The sequence below is a fragment of the Dermochelys coriacea genome, chromosome 25, assembly GCF_009764565.3.
Source record: "Dermochelys coriacea isolate rDerCor1 chromosome 25, rDerCor1.pri.v4, whole genome shotgun sequence".
NCBI classification, from domain to species: domain Eukaryota; kingdom Metazoa; phylum Chordata; order Testudines; family Dermochelyidae; genus Dermochelys; species Dermochelys coriacea.
In genome coordinates this window covers 11,286,247-11,307,897 of record NC_050092.1, presented here as the reverse complement: position 1 = coordinate 11,307,897, position 21,651 = coordinate 11,286,247, and the positions used below count along the sequence as shown (strand labels likewise).

The 21,651-nt window shown below is 47.2% G+C and overlaps 2 protein-coding genes across 4 annotated transcripts in view; one reads left to right on the top strand and one right to left on the bottom strand.

The window, feature by feature from the left end:
• Positions 1 to 17,917, top strand: part of TMEM259 (transmembrane protein 259) — a 27,948-nt gene extending 10,031 nt beyond the window's left edge. Inside the window, exons 3-11 of one of the 2 annotated variants that reach the window (XM_038383953.2) lie at positions 2,229 to 2,406; positions 7,368 to 7,478; positions 8,891 to 9,013; positions 9,307 to 9,407; positions 10,885 to 10,942; positions 11,666 to 11,749; positions 12,419 to 12,551; positions 13,003 to 13,102; positions 14,174 to 17,917. In XM_038383953.2, coding sequence (XP_038239881.1) covers positions 2,229 to 2,406; positions 7,368 to 7,478; positions 8,891 to 9,013; positions 9,307 to 9,407; positions 10,885 to 10,942; positions 11,666 to 11,749; positions 12,419 to 12,551; positions 13,003 to 13,102; positions 14,174 to 15,058 — 1,773 coding nt within the window. In that variant the 3' untranslated portion in view covers positions 15,059 to 17,917. The remainder of the gene's footprint in view (positions 1 to 2,228; positions 2,407 to 7,367; positions 7,479 to 8,890; positions 9,014 to 9,306; positions 9,408 to 10,884; positions 10,943 to 11,665; positions 11,750 to 12,418; positions 12,552 to 13,002; positions 13,103 to 14,173) is intronic. The other variant, XM_038383954.2, reaches the window with a different exon arrangement.
• Positions 15,523 to 21,651, bottom strand: part of GRIN3B (glutamate ionotropic receptor NMDA type subunit 3B) — a 22,680-nt gene continuing 16,551 nt past the window's right edge. Inside the window, exons 6-9 of one of the 2 annotated variants that reach the window (XM_038383952.2) lie at positions 21,491 to 21,642; positions 21,247 to 21,411; positions 20,612 to 20,679; positions 15,523 to 20,182 (exon numbers count right to left, since the gene is read on the bottom strand). In XM_038383952.2, the coding sequence (XP_038239880.2) occupies positions 19,816 to 20,182; positions 20,612 to 20,679; positions 21,247 to 21,411; positions 21,491 to 21,642 (752 nt within the window). In that variant the 3' untranslated portion in view covers positions 15,523 to 19,815. The remainder of the gene's footprint in view (positions 20,183 to 20,611; positions 20,680 to 21,246; positions 21,412 to 21,490; positions 21,643 to 21,651) is intronic. The other variant, XM_043502520.1, reaches the window with a different exon arrangement.

Here is a 21,651-nt window from a genome sequence, read left to right as displayed (position 1 = left end):
GATGTCATCTTGCAGGGAGCATGGAAATAACTTTACAGATTGGCTTGGTGCCAGTGAAATATTCCTGTGCCCCACCCTTGTCATGTCCCCCTCACACTTCAATTTAAAAAGAACCTCTGACCTCTCCAAATGTCACCTCAAGCAGAAACTTGTGTGACTAGAGTGGCCTTGCAACATACACTGGAGGCCGGTAAACTCTATCTCCATTGGCCCAGTGGGAGATGTGATTTCTAGAGCTGAAGGCCTGTCATAGAAAATGCCCTGTGCCTGCCCTTTCCCAAACAGCACATCTGTTGCATCACTTCTTTTTCAAGCACTGAAAAGTGAATTTGAAAGTGGTGGGCAGGAGGGAGTTGGTTTAGAAACAGACCGTGCACGCAGTGCTGATAGGCTTTTCTGGGTCTGTGCTATTGGATAGCTTGTTTCAGATGCCCAGGTGTTCTAAATTTTCCTTAGCAGTGGGAATAACACTTTCTGCTTCTCCTTGGATTCCCCCCCTCACCCTGGAATGATGTGCACATCAGTTTGCGATAAGTGCCGTCCTCTTTCAGCACATCGTTTGTGTGTGAGGGTAATGTGATCTTCCCAAACTCATACCAATAAAGCCTTTATACCATGTCATCACGGAGAATGTCAGTTTCTCTGTAATATGTGACACAATTTTTAGGAATGTTTTAGAGGTTTGGGTTTTTGTTTTTTTGTTTTTTTGTTTTTTTCTTAAATCACTGTATTGGGACTATTTCTTGCATCTCCTTGCCTGTAAAGCCTGGTGATATTAGATGCCATGAGTATAGGGCCCAGAGGGGAAAAGAAATTAAAACAAACAAGTGGAAAATACCACCTCCAAAATAGCCATTCTGTACCTAAAAATGCCTATGCTTTAAAGTCTCAAAACTTGGTCCCTTTCAGAGCTAGAGAGGAGTGCCGAATCCCATGGGAAATCTTCTTGTAACAGGGCAGTGGGTCTTTGGGGCCCTTAAACCAGGGAGCTGTATATAGGTCACATGTCCGTTCCTAGTCATGTGTCCAAGGGGAACTTGCATACTCGGGGAAGAGATAGGGTCAGGGAAATGGCTCTCTGCAGCTGTCTGGCAGAAGTCTTGAGAGGAAGTCCCCTTCAGGAGCTGGTTTTGGGGCAGCCTCAACAGGGGAGGCTTGTGACAGATCTGGACAAGAGCTAAACGGCTGTAGGGCAGTGAGACAGGTTTGAATGGTGGTGGCAACTTGCTCTGAATCTTTTTTTAATAAAGAGAGCCCTGTGAACTGTAACTGGAGCTGTGCCATTGTTTGCAATGTGACTGCCCCTTCCCTGGCTGATGGATCAGCTCGCCAGCTTGCGTGTCCCCTTTCCAGTGGTAGAAAGATCTGGTTTTTTAGTCTGCTGGGCTACAACACACCAGATGGAAAAGCGGTGACATTTTTAGGCACAGAAAAGCTGCTACTAGCCCAGGACTGAATCTTGGCCTTTCCAGGCTAGGGCTAGCTTTGTGGGGGGAATCAACACATAAAGGGAGGAGACAGAAATATTCCCTCTGGTGGGTTCAGATAAAAATCTGGAAGCTGTTTGACACTCCAAAGGGATTTGGAGTGTTAGAATAAAACTTGGGGTGGTGGATTATGGTGACGCAGCCATAGATATATTGATAAATTTAAGGTACCTGTGCAGTTCATGGCACTTCTCCAGTTTAGCATTGGCTATCACCTCCACATAGCTGGCTCATGTAAATGAATACAGTCTCTGTAACTTCACTCCCCTTACCCTCCTGGCTTTTAAAATCTTTAATCTGTGGGGTCCTTCACTTTGGGATCTCCTACTCTGCCTTTCTGATTCACTGGTGCAGCCATCTCAGGTTCAGAAATGTGATAAGCAATGATCTTGTGCTGCCCTATTGCCGTCTTGGCAGTTGGCTTGTCGGTGATCGAGCAGGCTGTCGACATTATGCAGCTCGTTCTGTCTTGAAGTCTACTGGGACGCTGCCATGTGTAAGAGGGTAATTACCCTGAACGCGCCAGGCTGGTGTAGTCCCACAAGAATCCGCCATTTCTTGTCAGTCCAAAGCTCCGTTTGTTTTCAGACCTGACTGAATGCTTGCAAAGGTTGGGTTTTGTGTCTGTCTTTTCCTCCTTGGGTTTCGCTGTTTGACTTGTTAACTGGATGGGGGAGGGGCTTGGAACCCAGAATCGAAATGAGCACTAATGCTACTTTCATTCCAATGGTTTTTCAACAGTTTGAGCTGGACATCGAGCCCAAGGTGTTTCTCAAGCCACCCCGGGCAAGCAGCACTGAGGCACTGACCCAGGTGACCCAGAATGAAAGCCAGGATTTCTCGTTTAGCGAGGCGACCACTAAAGGTATGCAGCCTCTGAGTGAGACTGTGTCCGAGTTTGAGATGCTAGCCAGAGCAGGTAAAGACCACTTACACTGGTATCCATGTTCCCTCCTCCCCTTTCACCTGCATATCCTCCCTTTCACTCCTCTTGGCTTCTCGAGGCACTTGCATAACAACCTTCAGCGTTTTCCAGATGTCGCTCTTGCCTTCGAATGAGATGAAATTGACAAATGCTGACTTTGGTTCTGCAGAGCTTTGCTGTGTGGCTGGGGAGGGAGCCAGGCTTGTGCTGTGAAGTCTGCTGAAGTCTCTCGTTGCCAGCAGTGCCTGGATTGTTATGCTGATCAAGCATCACAAGGATGGTTGTACTAGAACAGACTGTTTGGTCTGGTATCATGTCTCTGACAGTGGCCAATGCCAGATGGGCCAAAAGAAGATGAACCAACCTCCCCTTCACCTTTCCCCCATAATTCACCTGAGCAACTATTGTCTTTTTATCCTCTAGGGGCGATGCAAGAAATTCCCGGGGCGGGGGGAATCCGTAAATCCAATTTTAATACATATTCTTAATAGTACTAGCAGGGATTTTCTGATCCTTGGTCCAGGACCAGGTCTTGGAATAGCTAACTGGTCCTGAAACCATTAATACTGATCCACTCATCTTAACCCTGGCAGATTGCAAGATATGGAGATGCTAGAATCATAGTTCAGAATACCATCTTTTTTTTTTATCTTCCCTACTTCAATTGCAATGTGATTTTTAGCAGCTAATATCCTGTACAACTTTTAGAAAGCGACCATGGGTTTTTATTCCTTAAACTGCGATTCAGGACATATGCATGGTATAATGCTATGGTGTCTGGCTGTACTAGATAGCTGTTAGGTTGAAGTAGGATCATGATAACTGGAATGACTTAATACTTAGCATGTCTTGTTTGCTGAAACGGATGTTTTATTTCCCTGGAAAACTGGGGCTCTTTGCTTTCCAGCAGTCTAAACCATTATTTCTAGCTATGGAGGATTATGAGCGCTAACATTAAAATGCTCACTGTTCCCTTGATCTTGCAGTATTTTATTTGGTGCTGGTCCAGGGTTGATTTAGTTCTGAACTTCAATTGGTGATTAGGGGGTCATGACACTACTTAAGACTTGGGAATGAAATATATATTGTATCTATCAGAGGGTTTTTTGGGTGCAATACCATCATTCAGGCCCGTGCAAAACTCCCCCATATTATCTGTAGCATACACTGAATAGGCTCTTCTGCTTTTGCTGAATTCTCAATGGAAATGATCCGACAAGAGGAAAGGAGAGAAATTAATAAGTGGTGCTGTCCATATCTTTACAGTGTAATAACCAAGTGCATCGTGTCAAAAAGGCTTGTGGGAATGTGAATAGGACTCATTTCCCTCCTCTTCTTACCTTCCCCAATTAAAGGGACATGGTTTAGTTCCCAACTTTTAACCTTTGTGTAAGATGCATTAAAATAAATTGATATCGATGCTTTCATGATCTAAATGAAAGCAATTCTTGTGATGGGATTTAAACCCTTTGTCTGTGTTTGAAAACTGGTAGCAATTGTGCTACCAGTGAAAACCGAAAAGTAAAACTGACCAGTCTGCTTTCATCATCTACTGGGTGAAATGTAACAAGTAAACAAGTGGGAAGCTTCAAATCTATGTTGAAATTTCTCTTACATAATGTGTTGCTAGAACTCAGGAAAGGAAGTTACATTTCTTATATATGACTTTTAATCTGTATTCCTTTAAAATATTTTCATTATGGGAAGCCTGACTCTTTTGGTCTGCCTCCTTTAGGAAGGAAGGAATGCTATGACACTCTTCGGGGGAAAAATCCTCTTTAAATTGATTGGTTGCTCCTTAACAGGGGATTTTTCTGGTCTTGGGGCTATCACAGCAGACAATGTTTACTTCAAACTCCCATCTAAGCAGGCAGTCATAAGTCATAATAAAGTGATGTCAGAAGGCTTTTTTTTTTTTTTTTTTTAAATCTGCTTCTTGCTCCTGCCTCTGGTTTTGGACATTCTGGAAGCAGCAGCAGCAGTTCCTGTGTCCTGAGACGTTCTAACTCTAGAGAAGTTAGTTGACTGTGGTTAGAGCCAGCCCGACTGCAGCTGCAAGACCTAGGGAAGGTTCAAAGCAGGAAAATGTACTTTGAAGAAGACCGTTTTGAACAATGCATTAAGCTTTTTTTGCCTCCAAAATAGGCATTTATAATTAATTTAACAGAGGCACATGGCGTTGATCTTAAAGCACCGAGTTGGCGCACGCTGTTGACTTGATTCAAGTTTTGTAGGAGTTGACGTGATATGATGTGCTAAATTAACCTTTGGGACAAGCAAGTGAGGCAGCTATATGTACACCTTGTCCTTCCAAGAAAGGAAAGTAGTTTTGTCCCGTGTGGGGTGTCTACTTACCATTCATTTATTGTAGTCCGAGCGAAGGTGGTAGAATATTCTTACAGCATTCCCAAAATGTGTAGGAAATGGAAGTTGCATAAATCTCCCCCATAGATTCCTTGGGGAACACACACAGGTGTCTCTGTCCATCATTCTTTACACATATGCTGCAGTGGGACGTGTCAAACCCTGATTAAAACCATGCGGATTTTCTGTTTCCCTGTGTTCAGACATCTCAAGGACTGAGTGGGAAAGGGAAGCAATTTTAACTTGGTTTTTATCACAGTGAGATCAGTTCTCCTGTTCTGCAACCCACACAAGCATGACTTTTGGTTTCCGTGCTTATATGATATGCAAAGGTTAATGACTTTCTGCCTGGGACTAATTGTTGGCTAATGTCCAAGTAATGGGGGTGAGGAGTGAAAGATTCCCACCAAAAAGACCCTCGCATTGTGGTTGTTTCATCAAACTGACCCAGAGCTGTGTAAATTTCTTTGTATCAATTGATTTAACTGGCCTTAAAAGGAAAGTTCTTTGTAAAGGTATTTAATTTTTGCCAAAAATCATCTTGTATGAATTGATGTATTTTTATCTGCTCTTTGGGGGTGAGTCATTTAGCTGTAGAACACAGGATACAGCCACATCCACTTAGCTGCCTCTGAATTCTTGAAACAGCCAGGTGACCTGTGTTTGACAAAAATGCTCTGTTAAAATAATAAGGCTGTAGCACCTAGTGCAAAAACCTTAAACCTGGGCAGCGCTTAGCAGGTCCAAACAAATCCATATTTCCTGGCCTGAAGCCCTGTTAGGCCCATTGTACTCATGGGTTTATGCTAGCAGTCTGCTAGGAAATCTTCAACAGCTGAAAGGGGCCAGCATAAGGAGGTCACTTGAGGACAGATTGAGAGGAGGGGGAGGGGAGGGGACAAGTGGCTTCCATTCCTGCAGGCGCAGTGCACGGAGCACAGGTGTTCTGAAGCCAACTTGTAAATCGCAGCAGATGGCTGCCATTGTAAATTGTTCAGCTTCTCACAATAAACAGATTCGTCCTCTACCAGCAATCAGTTCTGTTCCAGATCCCAGGCCTCCCCTGGGCCCAGCCTCACTCTTGACAGGAAATCTTTACAACTCAGACCGATTGGTTCTTGAAAACCTTGCTGTCTTATCTGTGGAGGGCAATTCTCTAAGCAGACTTGTTTCTATATGGGATATCTTTCAAAGCTTTTCTTTAAGGCACTAGTGACTCTTGAGTGGGTAATGCTCATCTCTCACTTATGAGAGAATATGAATAAAAACAGGATCTTTGGGTTTTTTTAAGAGTTTGTCATCTCCTTGTCTGTAGCTGAAGTTATAAGCTGCTTGCTTTGGAAACTGAAGTCCTAGAGTATATTGTGATTTTAATAATACTTTGCCTTTCTGTAGTATCTTCAATTCATTGCTCTTAAAGCCCTTGATAGAAACAGATCCAGCCCCTCTGCGAGATGGGTGGTATTATCCTGCCTTCACAGATAGGGTAACAGAGGCCCAGAAGTGAAGGTCACAAAGCCAAGTCAGTAGCAGAGCAGGGATTACTATTTGAATAATGATTCCTCTTGGATGGGGACTGGAACGAGGGACAGAAGCATGGTTCAGCACAGGTCCAACAAATGTCCCGTGTCCGGGGGCCAGAGTGGGGAAAGAAGGACAGAACATGCTCTCATTAGAGCATATCCTCTCAAGTCCATTATAAGTGGTGCTTAGTCTCCTGATTCCCTTTGATGTGCCTTCCTGGTTTATTATGCTTTGCTTCAGAGGAGGGTTCAAATCTGTGGTCTTCAGAGACAGTGAGCTGGAGTTCTTCCATCTGCTTTACCGTCTGTTGCTGAAGCTTGATTACTAAAGGTTTAGTTAAATTGGCCCCAGTATTAGGGATTGACAATGGGATTGGAGAGTCTCATGAGGCGAACAGTAGTGACCTGATGCTCTTTCCATCTGATGGCCTGTGTGAAATGAGTTGATGGGGAGATGGTCACTTTCAAAAGAATACCACCAGCCCAACTGATGGGGCAGTTTGCGTACAGACCACTAGGCATGAAGACAGCTTCCTCCAGGTTGGAGTTGCAGCCCGCTGATAGAATGACATGGGGAAGCCTTGCATTGTTGCTGATCTTGCTTAGTTATTTTGGCTGGAATTTTCAAGGCAGTGAATGGGCTCCTTTTAAAAACCCCAGGCCTTGTAGGTAGGACTCCAGGAGTCTGGGCTGTAAACATGGCACCTTTCAATGCCCTGAATCCAAAGTGAGTGGATAGTTCCTTAGTGATGCTCCTGCTGAAGTGGTTGAGAGGATTTCCCCGAAAGCCAACAGCTGATATCATCCCAGTGCACCTCCTGGGGTGAATGCCATTGGAAAATGCATCAAAGGGTTCATTCCTATCCATGTTAATGGGGTGGGATTACTATTGGGGGGGAGGGGAGAAGTGATGTAAAAAGTGCAACCAAAGCTTTAAAATGACAAAAAGCCATTTGTGCTTGTTTCTTGGCAAACCTGCTTTTCAGGAGGGGACGGGGTAAAGAGGGATGTTTCCATGATAGTTTGCAAACCCTGCTGTTGAATCTCCTTTCCCTTCCTCTCTTGCAGTATGGCCCCAGGAAGAGTACATTGTGGAGTATTCTTTGGAGTATGGGTTTTTACGCCTGTCTCAGAGCACTCGTCAGCGTCTCAGCATCCCAGTCATGGTGGTGACACTAGGTATGTAAGGGACATGACTGGGGTTCACACACTAGTTGACAAGACTCTTCTAAAATGCCTACATGCTGTTTGCCAATGTGCCAGTTTTAGCCATGCCCCCACATACCTACCTTTGCTTCAGTTGCACAGAACCCTTTTGTAACAGCGGAGGGGACCCTCGTTCAGAGAAGGGCCGTCTTTCCAATACGATGCCAAGGCATCCATTACTGAGTCTGAATCTAAGCAATACGTTTTGCTATCCGAGTCCTAGCGTTATTTTCTAGAGCAGTTGTCCCTCCCAGGAAGGAATCTGAAGAAACCAAACCTAAACTCTTCCCAATTTGTATTATTTTGTTGCTTTTCCTCCTTTGCTTTAAACTTTAGAGGCTAGAAACAAAATAGCCTGCAGCCCTCCGAGACAGTACTACTTAACACTTGTGATGCACAACATCGATATCTGTTGTCAGAAGCGATTATACCTATCAGAGGCCAATTTGAGCATGTCTCCTTAGCATTGATGTTTATCTCTAATCATCTCTGCATCCTGCATAGCCACAGGGACCATTATCCTGTGACAGCACTCTTTAAGTTTCCAAGGAAAAAGTGTAGTCTTGTACCTTCTAGTGCCAAAAATCATAATTAATCAGATGCCAAAATATGTGCAGCAATCAGATTAGACATAAGTAGTGCAAGAGAGTGGTACAGTTCTGCTGTAGTAAACTGTGATTACATGGCAGACAACACATGGGTCTACATTAAAGGTAGGTGTTTTTATTTGGTCTGATCTTTCAAATTCCTAAATAAGCCCCCTACCTGCCTTACAGAAAATGGCTTGCATTTGTATTCCACCTTTCATCTAGATGGATCCCAGCTGCATTGTGAGCAATTACATGTGTTTATAAAACTTCTTTGAATGTATGTAGGACTTTCATGTCACTATATTGACCTAATCGCTGCAGCCACCTCTGTGGTGGAATACTGAAACTTTTCCAACAGTGTCTGGAGTTACCTGGGGATGCTGAGTCACTTTGATTCAACATTTTAAGATCCTTTTGCTTTAATTCTGAATCTTGTTGCAAATAACTGTAACCATGCACCTCACTGTCCTTACCCTTTCTGATTTCTGTCATGTGAAGAGCTTCTGTTCATATCGGCTGTTCTCATTCAACTGCAAAAGCCAATGTTTCTGTGGTAACTATGCCTACTGTCCTGCTAAAAGGCTCAGACAAGTGAGTGCCATGTTTAGCTAGGGCAAGTGCACCACTTCCGCTGGCCTAAGGAGGGAGAGTCTAAGCCTGGGAATCAAATTGTTTGCTCACATAGCAGCGCAGAGCGTCGGATGTGTCTTGATGTAAATAATAACATGTAGCGTTTCCTGCTCTGTGGTTTGACCTCTGATTGAACAGAGTGAATCTTCTTTGCCTTTCATGCAGACCCCACCAGGGACCAGTGCTTCGGAGACCGATTTAGTCGCCTGCTGCTGGACGAGTTCCTGGGTTACGATGACATTCTAATGTCCAGTGTGAAAGCTTTAGCTGAAAACGAAGAGAACAAAGGTAAAGGCACCAGGAAACAATTTTGTGGTGGAATATTTGGAGGAGGCGCTTTCAGTCTGTGGGTGCATGAATGGTGTGCCCTGGGTGTTGACTGTGCCCTAGTACTGAGAATGGTTCCCCGGCTCCATGGGGAGATTATCACCAGGCAAGGAAAATGAACCAAGTGTGAAGAGAGAGGATAATGGCCACAAGGAAGATTTTCTCCTGCCATATGCTGAATAAGAATGAAGAATGCACCAGTATGGGAAGCTCATTTATTATTTAATCAGACCAGGATCCTCTGTTTCTTCCAGGTTTCCTCCGCAACGTGGTGTCTGGGGAGCACTATCGCTTTGTCAGCATGTGGATGGCTAGGACGTCGTACCTAGCTGCCTTTGTCATAATGGTCATATTTGTAAGTAAAACGGTTTGTGTTGCCTGGATTTCTGGACTAGGTGTTATTTAAGACTGAATTTTGGTAACTTTCTTATGTGCCCTAATCTGTATTAACACAAGAGGCCATGGCGCCTTTTACTAAATACACTTACAATCTTTTGCAAATGCAGAACTGACCCAGATGAAACCAATAAGCAAAGGAGGCTGAGAGGTCATAGATGCCAAACCACTATGCCTAGAGTTAGGGCAGTGTTCCTTCTTCCTTCAATAATCTAATGGCTGGTGAGAGGAGGTGTTTAAATATCTCTCGCATGAAGATAAATCAATCCTGTGTGATCTTTCTCAGAGACACAGTGTGGCCAACCTGGAGGTGCACGGGACTGGAACAGAGCTGGAACTTTGGGTTCTGTTCTCAGCTCTGTTTCAGATTTTGGGGCATAACTTAACCTGTCAGAATTAGACTCCTGCTGCAGCTAAACTACATGCCTATCTCTTTCACAGGGGCAGCATTTGGTTTAATTACTGTTTGTAACGTGCCAAAGAAGCGCTACTTAAAGCGTGAAATATGCAGTACAGTCTTGAGCTTTGTTACAGTGCTAAGAAAAATACACACACATCAGAAAATTCTTAGTTAACATAGATTCTAAGGTCAAAAGGGTCTGTTATGATCTAGTCTGACCTTCTGCATAGCCCAGGCCAAAGAACCTCACAAGTACATGTCAAGTTTGCAGGTTAACTGTGCCCTCTGTAGTCTGCTCAGGGGCACATCTCAAACTTGTAGCCATCACCTCTCTGTGGGCAAAGTGCTGCAACTTCCTCCAGACTGAGAATTTAGTATTCAATTCCTTCTGCCCTTCAGTGTGTGTATCCCAGCAAATAAGACCTTAGCTTAGCCCCTGTAGCTCTTCACTCTTTCTCAAGGGCTAGGACAGTGAATGCCAGTGACCAAACATAACATAAAAAAAATAAACATGCTCAGTTTACTAGGTGTTTCCAGACCCTGGCATGCTTCCCAGTCCTTCGGATCCTTCCAGCAGGGTTGTACCCTCTTGGTTACAATCTTGTCAATTATTGGATCAACTTGAGGGATTCTGAGTCAATTCAGCTGAGCCTTTATACCAAAAGCCTTTCTTTGTCTCCTGGGCCTCTGGAACCCAGTCTGAACCAGTATATGCAAAAATCCCCAGGAGGTGGTTCCTCTTTGGAGTTGGATACCCCTGTCCTAGGATTTGGTGTAATGGCCCCCCCCACTGATCTTTATTCCTGGAGAAAGTTTGGCAACCCTCCCCCATGGAGCCAGAATACAATTGTTGGCTCACAGAGATACAGATATAACATTTTTAAAACTTAGTACCGTAGACTCAGATATCTCATTTGTCTGTAATATCTGTCTCAGTGCATCCCATGATGGAGCATCAGCATGAACTCTGTATTTATGGGAAAACCAGCTTCCCAGGACAGTCCAGTTCTAATCCTGATCTGTTTTGCCGTTTCAGACTCTGTCAGTTTCAATGCTGTTGCGCTACTCTCATCATCAGATCTTTGTCTTCATTGGTAAGTGCTTCTAAATCTCACTCCTACAAGGTGTTTCTCTTGGGATAATGCCATGCCCTGGTGAACACTCACTACTTTTGAAGGGCAAGAAAAGAGCTTAGTGTCTTTTGTGGAGCTGAGCTGACTTGGGCAGTCGATTCTTTATCCCATTCATTGTCCTGGAGCTGGGAAAACACAGCAACTTTTTTCCAAAGGTTACTCATCACGGAAGCTGAGAGGGCATGACTTCGGCCACCTGGAGTATGCTACTTGGTGACCAAAGGACAGATTCTGTCAGTGTAAACGCAGCTCCATTAACTTCTAGACTCCTTTTCTTCCTGCTTACATCAGATCTGAATTTAGCCTTAAATCTCCAGACAAATATGCTCTCTTTAAGTTGCCCTTTGTGACCATTCCCCTCTTATCGGAGGTTGGCTGAATGCAAATCCCATGTTTCAGGGCATGGCCTAATGCCCAGGAGTCAAAAAACCACTGTCCCAAAGGTGCAGCCTTGGTGCCTTCTGGGGGATTTCGTCTTCCTCTGCAGCAGCGGGTGTAGGTCATTACCAGGGCAGGATTTGTCAGACCAGTGGCCTGTCCCAGTGTGGGCCTGTGTGTACTGTGAGCTGTAAGCTGTTCGCAGCCGTACGGTTTCCTGCATCTGGCTCTCAAGGTGGTTTGTGGCGTGTTACTCTGCTCTGTGAGCTGCTGAGAGCCCTTCATGGTTTGCTTTCCTTCTTGCAGTGGACCTCTTACAGATGCTGGAAATGAACATGACCATTGCGTTCCCTGCTGCTCCCTTACTCACTGTCATTTTGGCTCTAGTAGGTAAGAACATGGATTTACTCCTTATGCAAAGGAAGAACCCTGAGCATGTCCGAAACGAACTTAGTGTAGCAAGCTGTGTTGTGGTGCATTGAACACACACAATCCCCCCTTGCCCCTTGTACCTTAAGTCACTGCGGGAGTTAATGTTCTCACTCCCTGCAGAGAGGTCATGTCATGGAACTTGGTGTGACCATGTTGTAAGGTTTTGAGTTTTTTGTCCTAGTCTCCAGTAGAAATACACCCACACTTGGGTTAGGACTGGTGAAGATTAGTGATTCTCAGAGCTGTGCATTGGGCTGGAGGTAATCCACATAGTGTGTGTACATCATGTATAGCGTGATCCACTTCTCCATCTCTCTCGTTCCTCACCTATGTCCTACACCCACAAAGCTTCATTTAAAAACAATAAATCTTGTGCTGTGGCTAATGTTATAGCTGAAGATTCCAGTCAGCAAGGAAATCTTTGTGCTTTACCTCATGGCTGTTAGAAACCAGCTCCATTGTGCCTGGTTGCATTTGTTTTGCAATCCAGCAAATGCACATAGCACCAGTTGCTAGATAGTGTTAACTCTGGGTGCACTCTTGGTTCTGGAGAATGGCTAGCTGGGATTATCCATTGTCCAGGCCCCATAGCTAGTTGACATGTCGGTGTTTTTTTTTGTCCGGCAGGCATGGAAGCCATTATGTCAGAGTTCTTCAATGACACCACCACTGCGTTTTATATCATCCTCATTGTGTGGCTGGCAGACCAGTATGATGCCATCTGTTGCCACACCAATACTAGTAAGCGGCATTGGCTAAGGTAAGAGTTGCCCATTCTCCTTCTAGCATGTGCGCTTCCATCAGCTAGCAATGTGCTTCAGGCCTATATTGCATGCCGCTTTATTCTGCGATGTGAGGCTTCTTTAAAATTTTCATCCAGCGGTGCTGGGTTGGCTTCCATTTTGGATGGCTGCTGTTTTCCCTTCTTGGCCCTGAATGTTCTTGCATCTGAAGCCCAATTGCTTTCCCCACATTCAGGAGGCAAGCTGGTTCTTTCCTGTGTAACTATTAGGAAGTCCCCCTTTAAAACCGATTCAGACATTTGCTCACTTGTCAGTCCTGCTTTGTGTTTAGATAAACACTGATTTCTGCTGAGAATGTCAAGAGTACCCATTAATCAGCTGCTCAGTGGGAAATCCCTGCTCAAGGCTGGGATGGGTGGGTTTTCACTGTGGTTGCGTCCTGTTCCTTATTGTCCCTTCTCTTTTCAGGTTCTTTTATTTGTATCACTTTGCCTTCTATGCATACCACTATCGATTTAATGGGCAATACAGCAGCCTGGCTCTGGTCACCTCGTGGCTTTTCATCCAGGTAAACAGTGGCCTTCTTTTGCTCTTCCTTAGGTAGAAGAGTGGAGACAGATCTATGTCTTAATGCTAATTCTGCCCATGGTCACTTTGTTAACCTTATGAGGGAGCTGGATAGAAATCTAGGGCTTAAAATATCAAGTGAGAAACTGATCAGGCCACTTGTATGACTATGCATGGATGGACACAGGCTAGAGTAAATTACCCCCGAGTCACTGACTGCCACAATGTAGACTCTATAAAAGCTGTTACAAAGCAAGGTTTGAACAGACATCTTTACTTAAACAAGAGATTTGTGCACTTCCTGGGAACATGAGAATAGAGGGTGGATGAAACTGCCAAATCTCTTAAGATACAGGGCCTTGGACTTTTAGGTCATGGGCTCAAATCTGGCTGTGGCCATTAGTGACTTAAAGTGGGACCCATAAAATGGCTGAGAGTTAATGGCAAGGGAGTGTCTTGGTCAAATTCCCACTGGATAGCTGTCCAGAGAACATAAGGCACCTTCCTAAATGATCTCTTTGTGAGGGTTGTGACTCAGGGGCCAGGTACTGAATGGACTTATGATGAACTCCCAAGTGATGCCTGTGGTGATGGTTGAATGGTGTTGAGGAAGCTTGCACTGGCTGCCTGATGTCCCTGCTCTGTGGCTAGAGGCCTCGAGAGTCTCTGGCTGATGACCTGACACCTCTCACCAGCTGTGAGCCTGCAGTCAGCTGCTCATAGAAACTCCAGATATTCCTGGCTGCCTTCTTCCTCCCAATCCCTCCTTAAGAGGCTTGGATTCTGTGGTTCTCTGGTTGGTTGCAGGGCTTTTATGACCCCACTAAGCTGCTGGAGAGGCCTCTAGGGACCACAGTGGAAGGTGGAAAATCCTTCCCAAAATGTCTAGGTTTGACTCTAGATCCAGAATGTTTCTGGTTCCAGTATGAGTCAGAGCAGCCTAGCCACTCCCTTGCTCTTGTGGTTACAACAGTTAAGGGAACCAATTAACAGACTTTCTACAGGACTGCAGCAAAAACCTCCTTGGCAGATCTTGGCCAACAAGTAACCCCTTTCCCTTTGCGTTCCCTAGCACTCCATGATCTATTTCTTCCATCATTATGAGCTGCCGGCCATCCTCCAGCAGATTAGAATCCAAGAGATGCTGCTTCAGAACCAGCAGGTGGGTCAAGGGACCCAAACAACGCTTCAGGACAACCTCAACAACAACACTACTGCTGCCCCCACTGACATGGGCGGCAGGCGGCCCCATCCAGGAGTGAGTCCTGCCACAGATAGCAGCAGCTCCAGTTCTCTGGCTCCCAGCGAGGATCCCAGTGCTGTTGCCATTGCAGCTGCTACAGCCTCTTCTGTAGGGAGTGATCTGAACTGGGTAGCTGAAACTGCCGCTATCATTACAGAAGCCTCGTTCCTGTCTGACCTGAGCACTAGCCTCTTGGAGCCAAACGTGGTGAACGAAACCCTGGCCAGTGGGAGCCCACAGGATGCTGCTGTTGCTGCTGCTTCAAGCTTGGTAGCCCAAATTCGAGTCAGTAGCGACCACGTGGAGACTGCTGTGGGCTCCATTACTGTTGAGGTCTCAACAGCAGTGGTTACTGCAACAGATGCACCCGCTGGTGCAGAAGACACACCAGCTACCCCCCTTGCCAGTGCCCCCCTTGTCCCAACACAGGAGGATGGTGCATCTGTCCCCAGTCCTTCCCTTCCCGAGCAGACTGAGGCTGCAGGGGAGCCATTCAGCCAAGCAGAACCTAGTGGAAAGGACTATGTTGCAAACAGTAACCTGGCAGAGACCCCTCAGCCCCTCACGCAAAATGCTGATCTGGTCAAGCATTTGGATAGTGCTTTTGGGGACCATGGGGAGACCGCCCCCTGCCCAACAGCAATGGACAGTACAGCCTGCTCTGAAGCTCACTCGGAACCAGAGTTCAGGAGCCTGAGCCCGTTCTCTCATTGATCTCTGGCAGTCCAGAAGGAATCTGGATTTCTTGTTTCTCCCCAGGCCTGACCCATAATTCCTTTTAGTGAGGGCAGAGCAGCTGGAGCATGGTAAAGATTCAGTACATTTCTCCCCTGGACTCTAAATGTGTATGTGTGTAAAAGGGACAGACTAGCTGGCCATTAATGCCCAGCATCCCTCTGCAACTAGACCTGCAGAGAGGTTCTTCACTGCATGCAAGCTGCTGGGCCCCACATTTTACTTAAGCCATTGGCAGACAACAGGGCTGCCGGATTGGTCACTTGGGCTAGTCAGTGTCACAGTTCTGTGGTCCCCACTCCTTCCTCCCACCCCTCTTGTGTTGCTCTCACAAGGAAGGGCTTCCAGTTGTACTGGCTGGATCAGCGGCTGGGGACTGAGTCATTAGCCTTACTTGCCTTTGCAAGTGTGACCCAAATTGTACTAAACAATTTTTTGTTTTAACTCCCGCTCCCCCCCCCCCCCCCAAAAAAAATCTTAGTGTGATGAGTTGCATCTAGTGTGGTGTATTCCTGGAAAGAGAGGCTGGAAAGCTCATCAACTGAAATGGAAATGAACCTTGGGGGCAGTCAGAAACCACTTGCTGGAGCTAAGAGTCATTTCCTTTCACCATGGGAGCTTCAGTGGATGGTGCTTGACATCTTCACTCTGACAGTTTGGTAGTGTCTAGCTGACTTTGTCCATAACTGACTCCCTGTTCTTCACTCTTGTTCCTCACCAGCCATGTGGGCCTTGACTGTAGAAGGGTTTTTTGGCTACTTAGCAAAGGAGTAAAGTTGGCTGTTGCAAAGACGTGTGTGTATCTGTATAAGGGGTGAGACACATGTCTGTATTAATGTTGGGGAGAAGATACAGGTGGCAGTTTCTTGGCATTCCTAACTTTTAGAACTGCAGTTTAATAGAGTGTGTGTGTGTGTGTGTGTGTGTGTGTGTGGGGCAGGCAGGGGGGGTATTAATGTCTCCTTTGGAGATCCACAGAAAGCAGCAGAGGGCATCAGCAAGCTTGGCCCTCCACTAGGGAAAGGGCATCTTAAGCCCTGTGCCCTCTTACCAGATTTCATCGCAGATGAGAAGCTGGGAATAGGGCTTCGATTAGCTGTAGTTAAGCATCTTCCTGCTGCCCTCTCCCCCCTGACCTGTTACCAGTGGCCAGCGTGTCCGGGGAGACATGAAACATGAGGCTGTTTTCCTGTGCTAACAGCTCTCTGAGAGCCAGTCAGTTGTGCCTGAGCTGATAGGTTCATACCACTTCCCCCTGCAGGTTGGTGGCAGGGGTATGCTTGTAACCATCTAGGCTGATTCTGGGATGGATCCCCATAGCTCTCTTCCCTTTTCCATTCCTACTGCACCCCCCAAAAGGAGAGCAGCTCTTCTTTCCACCCCATGGCCTCTCGGCAGGGGCTCTCTCAATCTAGCACCTTAAATGCATAGCACATAGACTGTGGGTAAGCTAAAGGGGAGCTAGTGCCAGGGGCTGTGGCCTGAAAACATTAGGAACTGAACAATAGCTTCATAATTAATGAAGGAGCTTTCAGGGACGCATGTGTGTAGCCCTGTCACCACAGAGCTCCACTCTTTGCTTTAGTGGCTTAGCCTGTTTTTTCAGTGCCTTGTCCCATGCGTGGGACACCCTCACATCCTAAGATTGGGCCCTTCCACAAGTCGAGGAAACCCCCTTGGCACAGGGCCAGAAGGGGAGACTGCAGGTAGAAAACTGTTACTCATGATGGTTCGGTAGAACAGGACAGGACCCGAACACTGAAGCCAAGAAGAAATTGAGATACCCCCCACCCCGTTTCCTCCTTGGCAAAAAGGAACCCTGGAGCACTGTCCTGCTGAAAGGAAGAGGCAAAGCTAGCTCTGAGATTAGTGTCTCACCCTGATAGACTGTAGTTTGCCTAGGGGTTGTCTGTCTTTCTACCCTTTTACTAACTCGTTCTAGTAGGTGGTATCTGGTACCCAAGTTAGAGAGGCTGCATTAGAAACCATCCTGTTATCGGCAGCAGAGTTTTCTAGTTTGCTCAGCCTGCACTGGTATGCCCATCCTGGGAGCTGCTCCCTTTGGAGAAAAGTTTCTGGTAAGTGATGTCCGATTCCCCCAGCAAGGCTCTGAGAGGGGAGATAAACTCAGGAAAAGGTAGCGTATGTGGTGGAAAAGGGAAGTACCAAGGGGGAGGGTGGGGCTTAGCCTCCCACCTCCCCTCTAATCAAGGGGGCCATGTCACAAGGGGGATGGAGACCAAGCTGTGGAATTGTTCTTGGGCTCCATCCTTGTCTACAGGAGCTAATCAGCCCTCATCCGGTGTTTCCTTCCTGTCTGATCAGTCCTAGGAATGAGGCCCTCTGGTATTTCCACTGCTTACCACACAGGGGAGGTGCTGTTGGATGGGGAATTGGGGTGTTATTGAAGGATTTGCCATGTCAGTGGCTGCCCAGCGCAAAGGGGTTTCTGACAATATCTCAGCTTTCTTTCTCTGCCTTTCCTCCCCAGAAACCCATTTAGGGAATACATGCTGCTGCTGGAGGTGGAGTGTGCATGCCAGGGCCTGGTATGTTGGTAGACCCCTCTCACTACACCCAGCCTCCCCAGGAGCGAGACTGGGTCCAGCCAACATCTCCCCCCTCAATTATCTGATGCTGCTTCTAGGCAGCTGAGCTCCTTGCAGACAGGTTGTAAAGGTCACAGAGCACAAGCCAGCAGAAACAGCTGTAGGATTTTAGGGGGGGGAAATGAACCAAATCATTTGTTGAATGAAGGGTAGAGTTCATTCTATTTAATTAATGTAAAAATGTTTGTATGTGTATATATATATATATATAATAAATATTATCTCTAACGGCTTCAGTGCTGCTGCTTTGCAAACGGTCGTGCTGGGGTCCTGGGGAGGCTGGACCTGTCAGGCTCTGGACTTCATTCTGGGCAGTATCACGTACACTTAACTCCTAGGTCTAAGAGACTTACTGCTGTCATAGTATCTGAGCACCTCCCTACCCCAGAGGTAGGGCACTTTCTTTGTTACAGATGGGGAGCTGAGACACTGATTAAGTGACTTGCTGTGGTGGAGCAGGGAATTGCCCCAGGGTCTTCCAGGCCAACCTTCCCCAACCCTCCACACAGCCCAGCACTGGAGGGACAGAAGAGCAACCAGTCTTTGGCTTGAGGCACATTGCACAGCCATATGGAGAAGATGCTGTTGCACTTCTGTAGCTAGTTCTCCAAACTATGTTGAGGACTAGGGAGCCTAAATACTTTTGAGGGTCTGGGCCTGAGCCCCCAGGGTTTCCATCTCTGATTTACTGACCTCCCTTTAAAAACAGCTTGACAGCACCATTTGGACTTCTAATGCTGCAGGGCTCATGGTCAGTCATCCTCTTATGTGTATGGACTGCTACATTCTCATACCTACATCTGATCTTCCATCACATCAGAGATGAGACAAGCTGGGACTTTCCTATGCCTGAAATGAAGGGATTGTGTTAACCAGAACCTTGCCAGCAATGAGCAAGCACGAAAAATGGGGAGTCCTGCAGTGACGGAAGAGAAGTTTCCCTCTGCATAAAACTCTTGCTGCTGGGCTGAAGGTGGAAGGAGACTTCCCCCACCCCCAGCTTTACTCAAAAACAGTTTTGTGATTAAATTCCCTGTTGCTCTATCACCTTAAATTCTGCAATTTTGTGCTTTGGGGGAGGATCCTGGCTAAATCTAATCTTAATTCAGTAAATAAAATCCTAATCCCAGGCTGACAGTTGCATCCAAAAAACAGCTCAGAGAGAAGGAAAGATGGGGAGAGAAACTCATGCTGGTGAGGGAGATGGACAGGTTCTTTCCACAAGCTTGGGGGCTGGAGGAGCTAGTGAGCAGATTCCTGAGTCAATCTGCATTTTAACCCCCCACCCACCCACCACTACTACTCTAACCACCTGGGGGATTCGAAGGGGGGGGGGGTGGGTGGGAGGGAGGAGAAGTCTGTTTTGCTTTTTATTCTAGTTAAAATTGAACTTTGTACATTTTATTTACAATCAATGTTACAGATCCTGCCAGCGAAAGGGAACACTATTAGAATTTGCATTGCTCACACCACAGCGTTTTCTGGACAACTGCCCCCCTCAGATGTTGTAGGGGAAAGTTTGAGTAGGTCTCTATTCCATGCTGCGCACCCACCCTGGAGAGAGAAGGGATCCAAAACTGGGCATAAACTTCCCAACCTGAGATACCAGTTCTTAGAATCCAATGAGGAACTATCTAGTTTCCCCAAACAACTGTTTTAAATAGGGAAGGATTCTTTGTTCTGAGGCAGTGGGGAAAGAACTAAACCTAGAACTTCCTCCTTGAGGAAAAGCCAGTCTTGTCTGTCCTCGCACCTGCAGTAATGGATATGTAACTGAAAACCTGTTTAAGTGAGACTCCTTTCCATAGCTGTCAGGAGCCTGATGGAGGGTTCTACCATCCCCCTACAGTAAGCTGATCATGTGGAAATCTCTCAGCTTGCCATTAACAAAGGACAGCAGCAGGGTGGGAATTGGGTCCTAGCTGTGATACGAAGAAATTAATTTCAAACAAAGTGGTGAATGAGTTGGGAGTGTTTCCCAGTTGTGATCTGTGCAGCTTCACCCCTTCCCCAACCAGGAGCCTCTGCACTCACTCTCCATGCTCTGGTTTGATTTAAGAGGTGAAAGGAAACAGTAGCTGGTTTTCCAGAGTGCGTTCAAAAGGAACTTGCATGGCCCGTGTCCCATTACCTGTCCTTGTTGTTCTCTGCCGTGGGCTTAACAGGCAGCATGCCGATGTTCTTGGTGGGCCCCAAGGCCACCACCAACTCGCTCTTCCGCACCAGGGCAGCTCTCAGCTGATCCCTGATTGCCTGGATCCGTTCCTCCAGCTCCCTGAGCTCCTCGCTGGTGTCCCACTCCTCTGGCTGGGGCACCCTGCCATTCATGCAGTGCCACATGGGCACCTCCCTCTCCTGCGCTGGCTCAGAGGGCGTCTGCTCCATGTTGAAATGCACCCGCTTGTCCTCTTTCCCAGCAGCCTTCCTGAGGTTGTTCCAGCTTGGCTGGCTGGAATTTGGGGCTGGTGCCTCTTGGCTTTTCTGAATGTTGCACCTTCAGAGTGAAACAGGCAGAGGGTGAGTTGAGCCTTCAGGGCTGAGTCTACTATCCCAGCTGCCTAGAGGGCTCCCCCCTCCATTGTCTGTGCCCTTCCAGAGAGAGAGGATGGCAACAGCTGGTCAAAGCTGGGTCTTCCCTCTAGAAGGAGTGATTGGCTGAAACTGTGCATTGGATCCTCGTTTCTCCAAGCTGGATGCTCACACCCAAGACTCTTTGCTGGTGGCCAGCAAGGTTCCAGGGCAGGGCACCTTTCTCCCACCCTAACACCCATGGGAAGGCACTGTGTGTTGGACCATTAGACGTTGGTTTGCACCGCCACTTGGGGGCAGGAGCCCTCTGCTCTAAGCTACTGCTGCAGCTAGACAGCGCTGAAGACTCAGGCTAGCAGCGGAGGTGGAACCGGGCTTTGCCCCCTGTCAGTACCTTTTCTCAAGTCTCAGCTTTTGGTTTTTCTGCTCCTCAAAGCCCACGTTCAGTGCCCGGTGGATTTTCTGTGAAGCACAAGGAGGAGAGGAATCAGACCCCCAGGGGAAAGGCTGGGGGGATGTGAGGACAGGGCTTTGCCTTTTCAGTGTTAAAAAGTAACTTTGATTCAATGCCTTGCATGATGGCTGTCTGGGCCTCCTACAGAAGAGCGGATTAGAGTCTAATTAAGCCAGAACTGGGGGTGGGTATGAGTCCCAACAGCTGCTGAGTGTAGGCAGTGGCATAGACTGATTCTGCACTAGGGAAGAGGGCAGTGTGAGATGGGGGGGCAGAGGAGGGGGAATCTTTAGGACAATACCAATCCCAGAAGGCTCCCTCCAGTGGCTTTCGCTGGGCCCCACATTATGGAGGGACAATGCTGTGTCCCACCAGGCAAGGTGGGAGAAAAGAAAGGGGGTTCTGGGGCTTGTAGGTCCTATGATAATACAAATAATTACTAGCAATAAATACTCAGACCCCAGCACCACTGCTCTTGGGCCAGTGAAGCACCAGGGACCGTTCTCACCACTGCTAGGGAAGGGGCTGGTGGGGACCATCAGGCCCCTGTGGAGGTAGAAGGAGGCGGCTCTCACCTGGCTGGTGTGCAGCCAGTAGTTGAATTTCTTCTTCCTCTTGATGCAGGGCAGGATGAGGCGGTAGAAGACGTGCTCACACAGGGAGGTGAGCAAGGAGCCACAGAGCCCGATGCACAGCAGCAGAAAGAGGCCGGAGAAGTGATAAATGCCCATCTGCAGCGTCTGGAAGGGAAAGGGGAGGGGGGATTAGCCTGGGCCCCACGACATCTCCTCCCTGCAGAGCCCACCGGGCCGCCCTCACCTCAGTGACACCCAAGACCCGCTTGCCGCAGGGCACCATCTTGTACCACTTGTCATGCAGCAGGTCCATGAAGCCGGCTGACTTGTAGCGGCTGATGAACTCGGAGAGGTTGGAGGTCAGGGGTGAGTTCTGGGGGAGCCCGATTCCATAGCCTAGGGGGG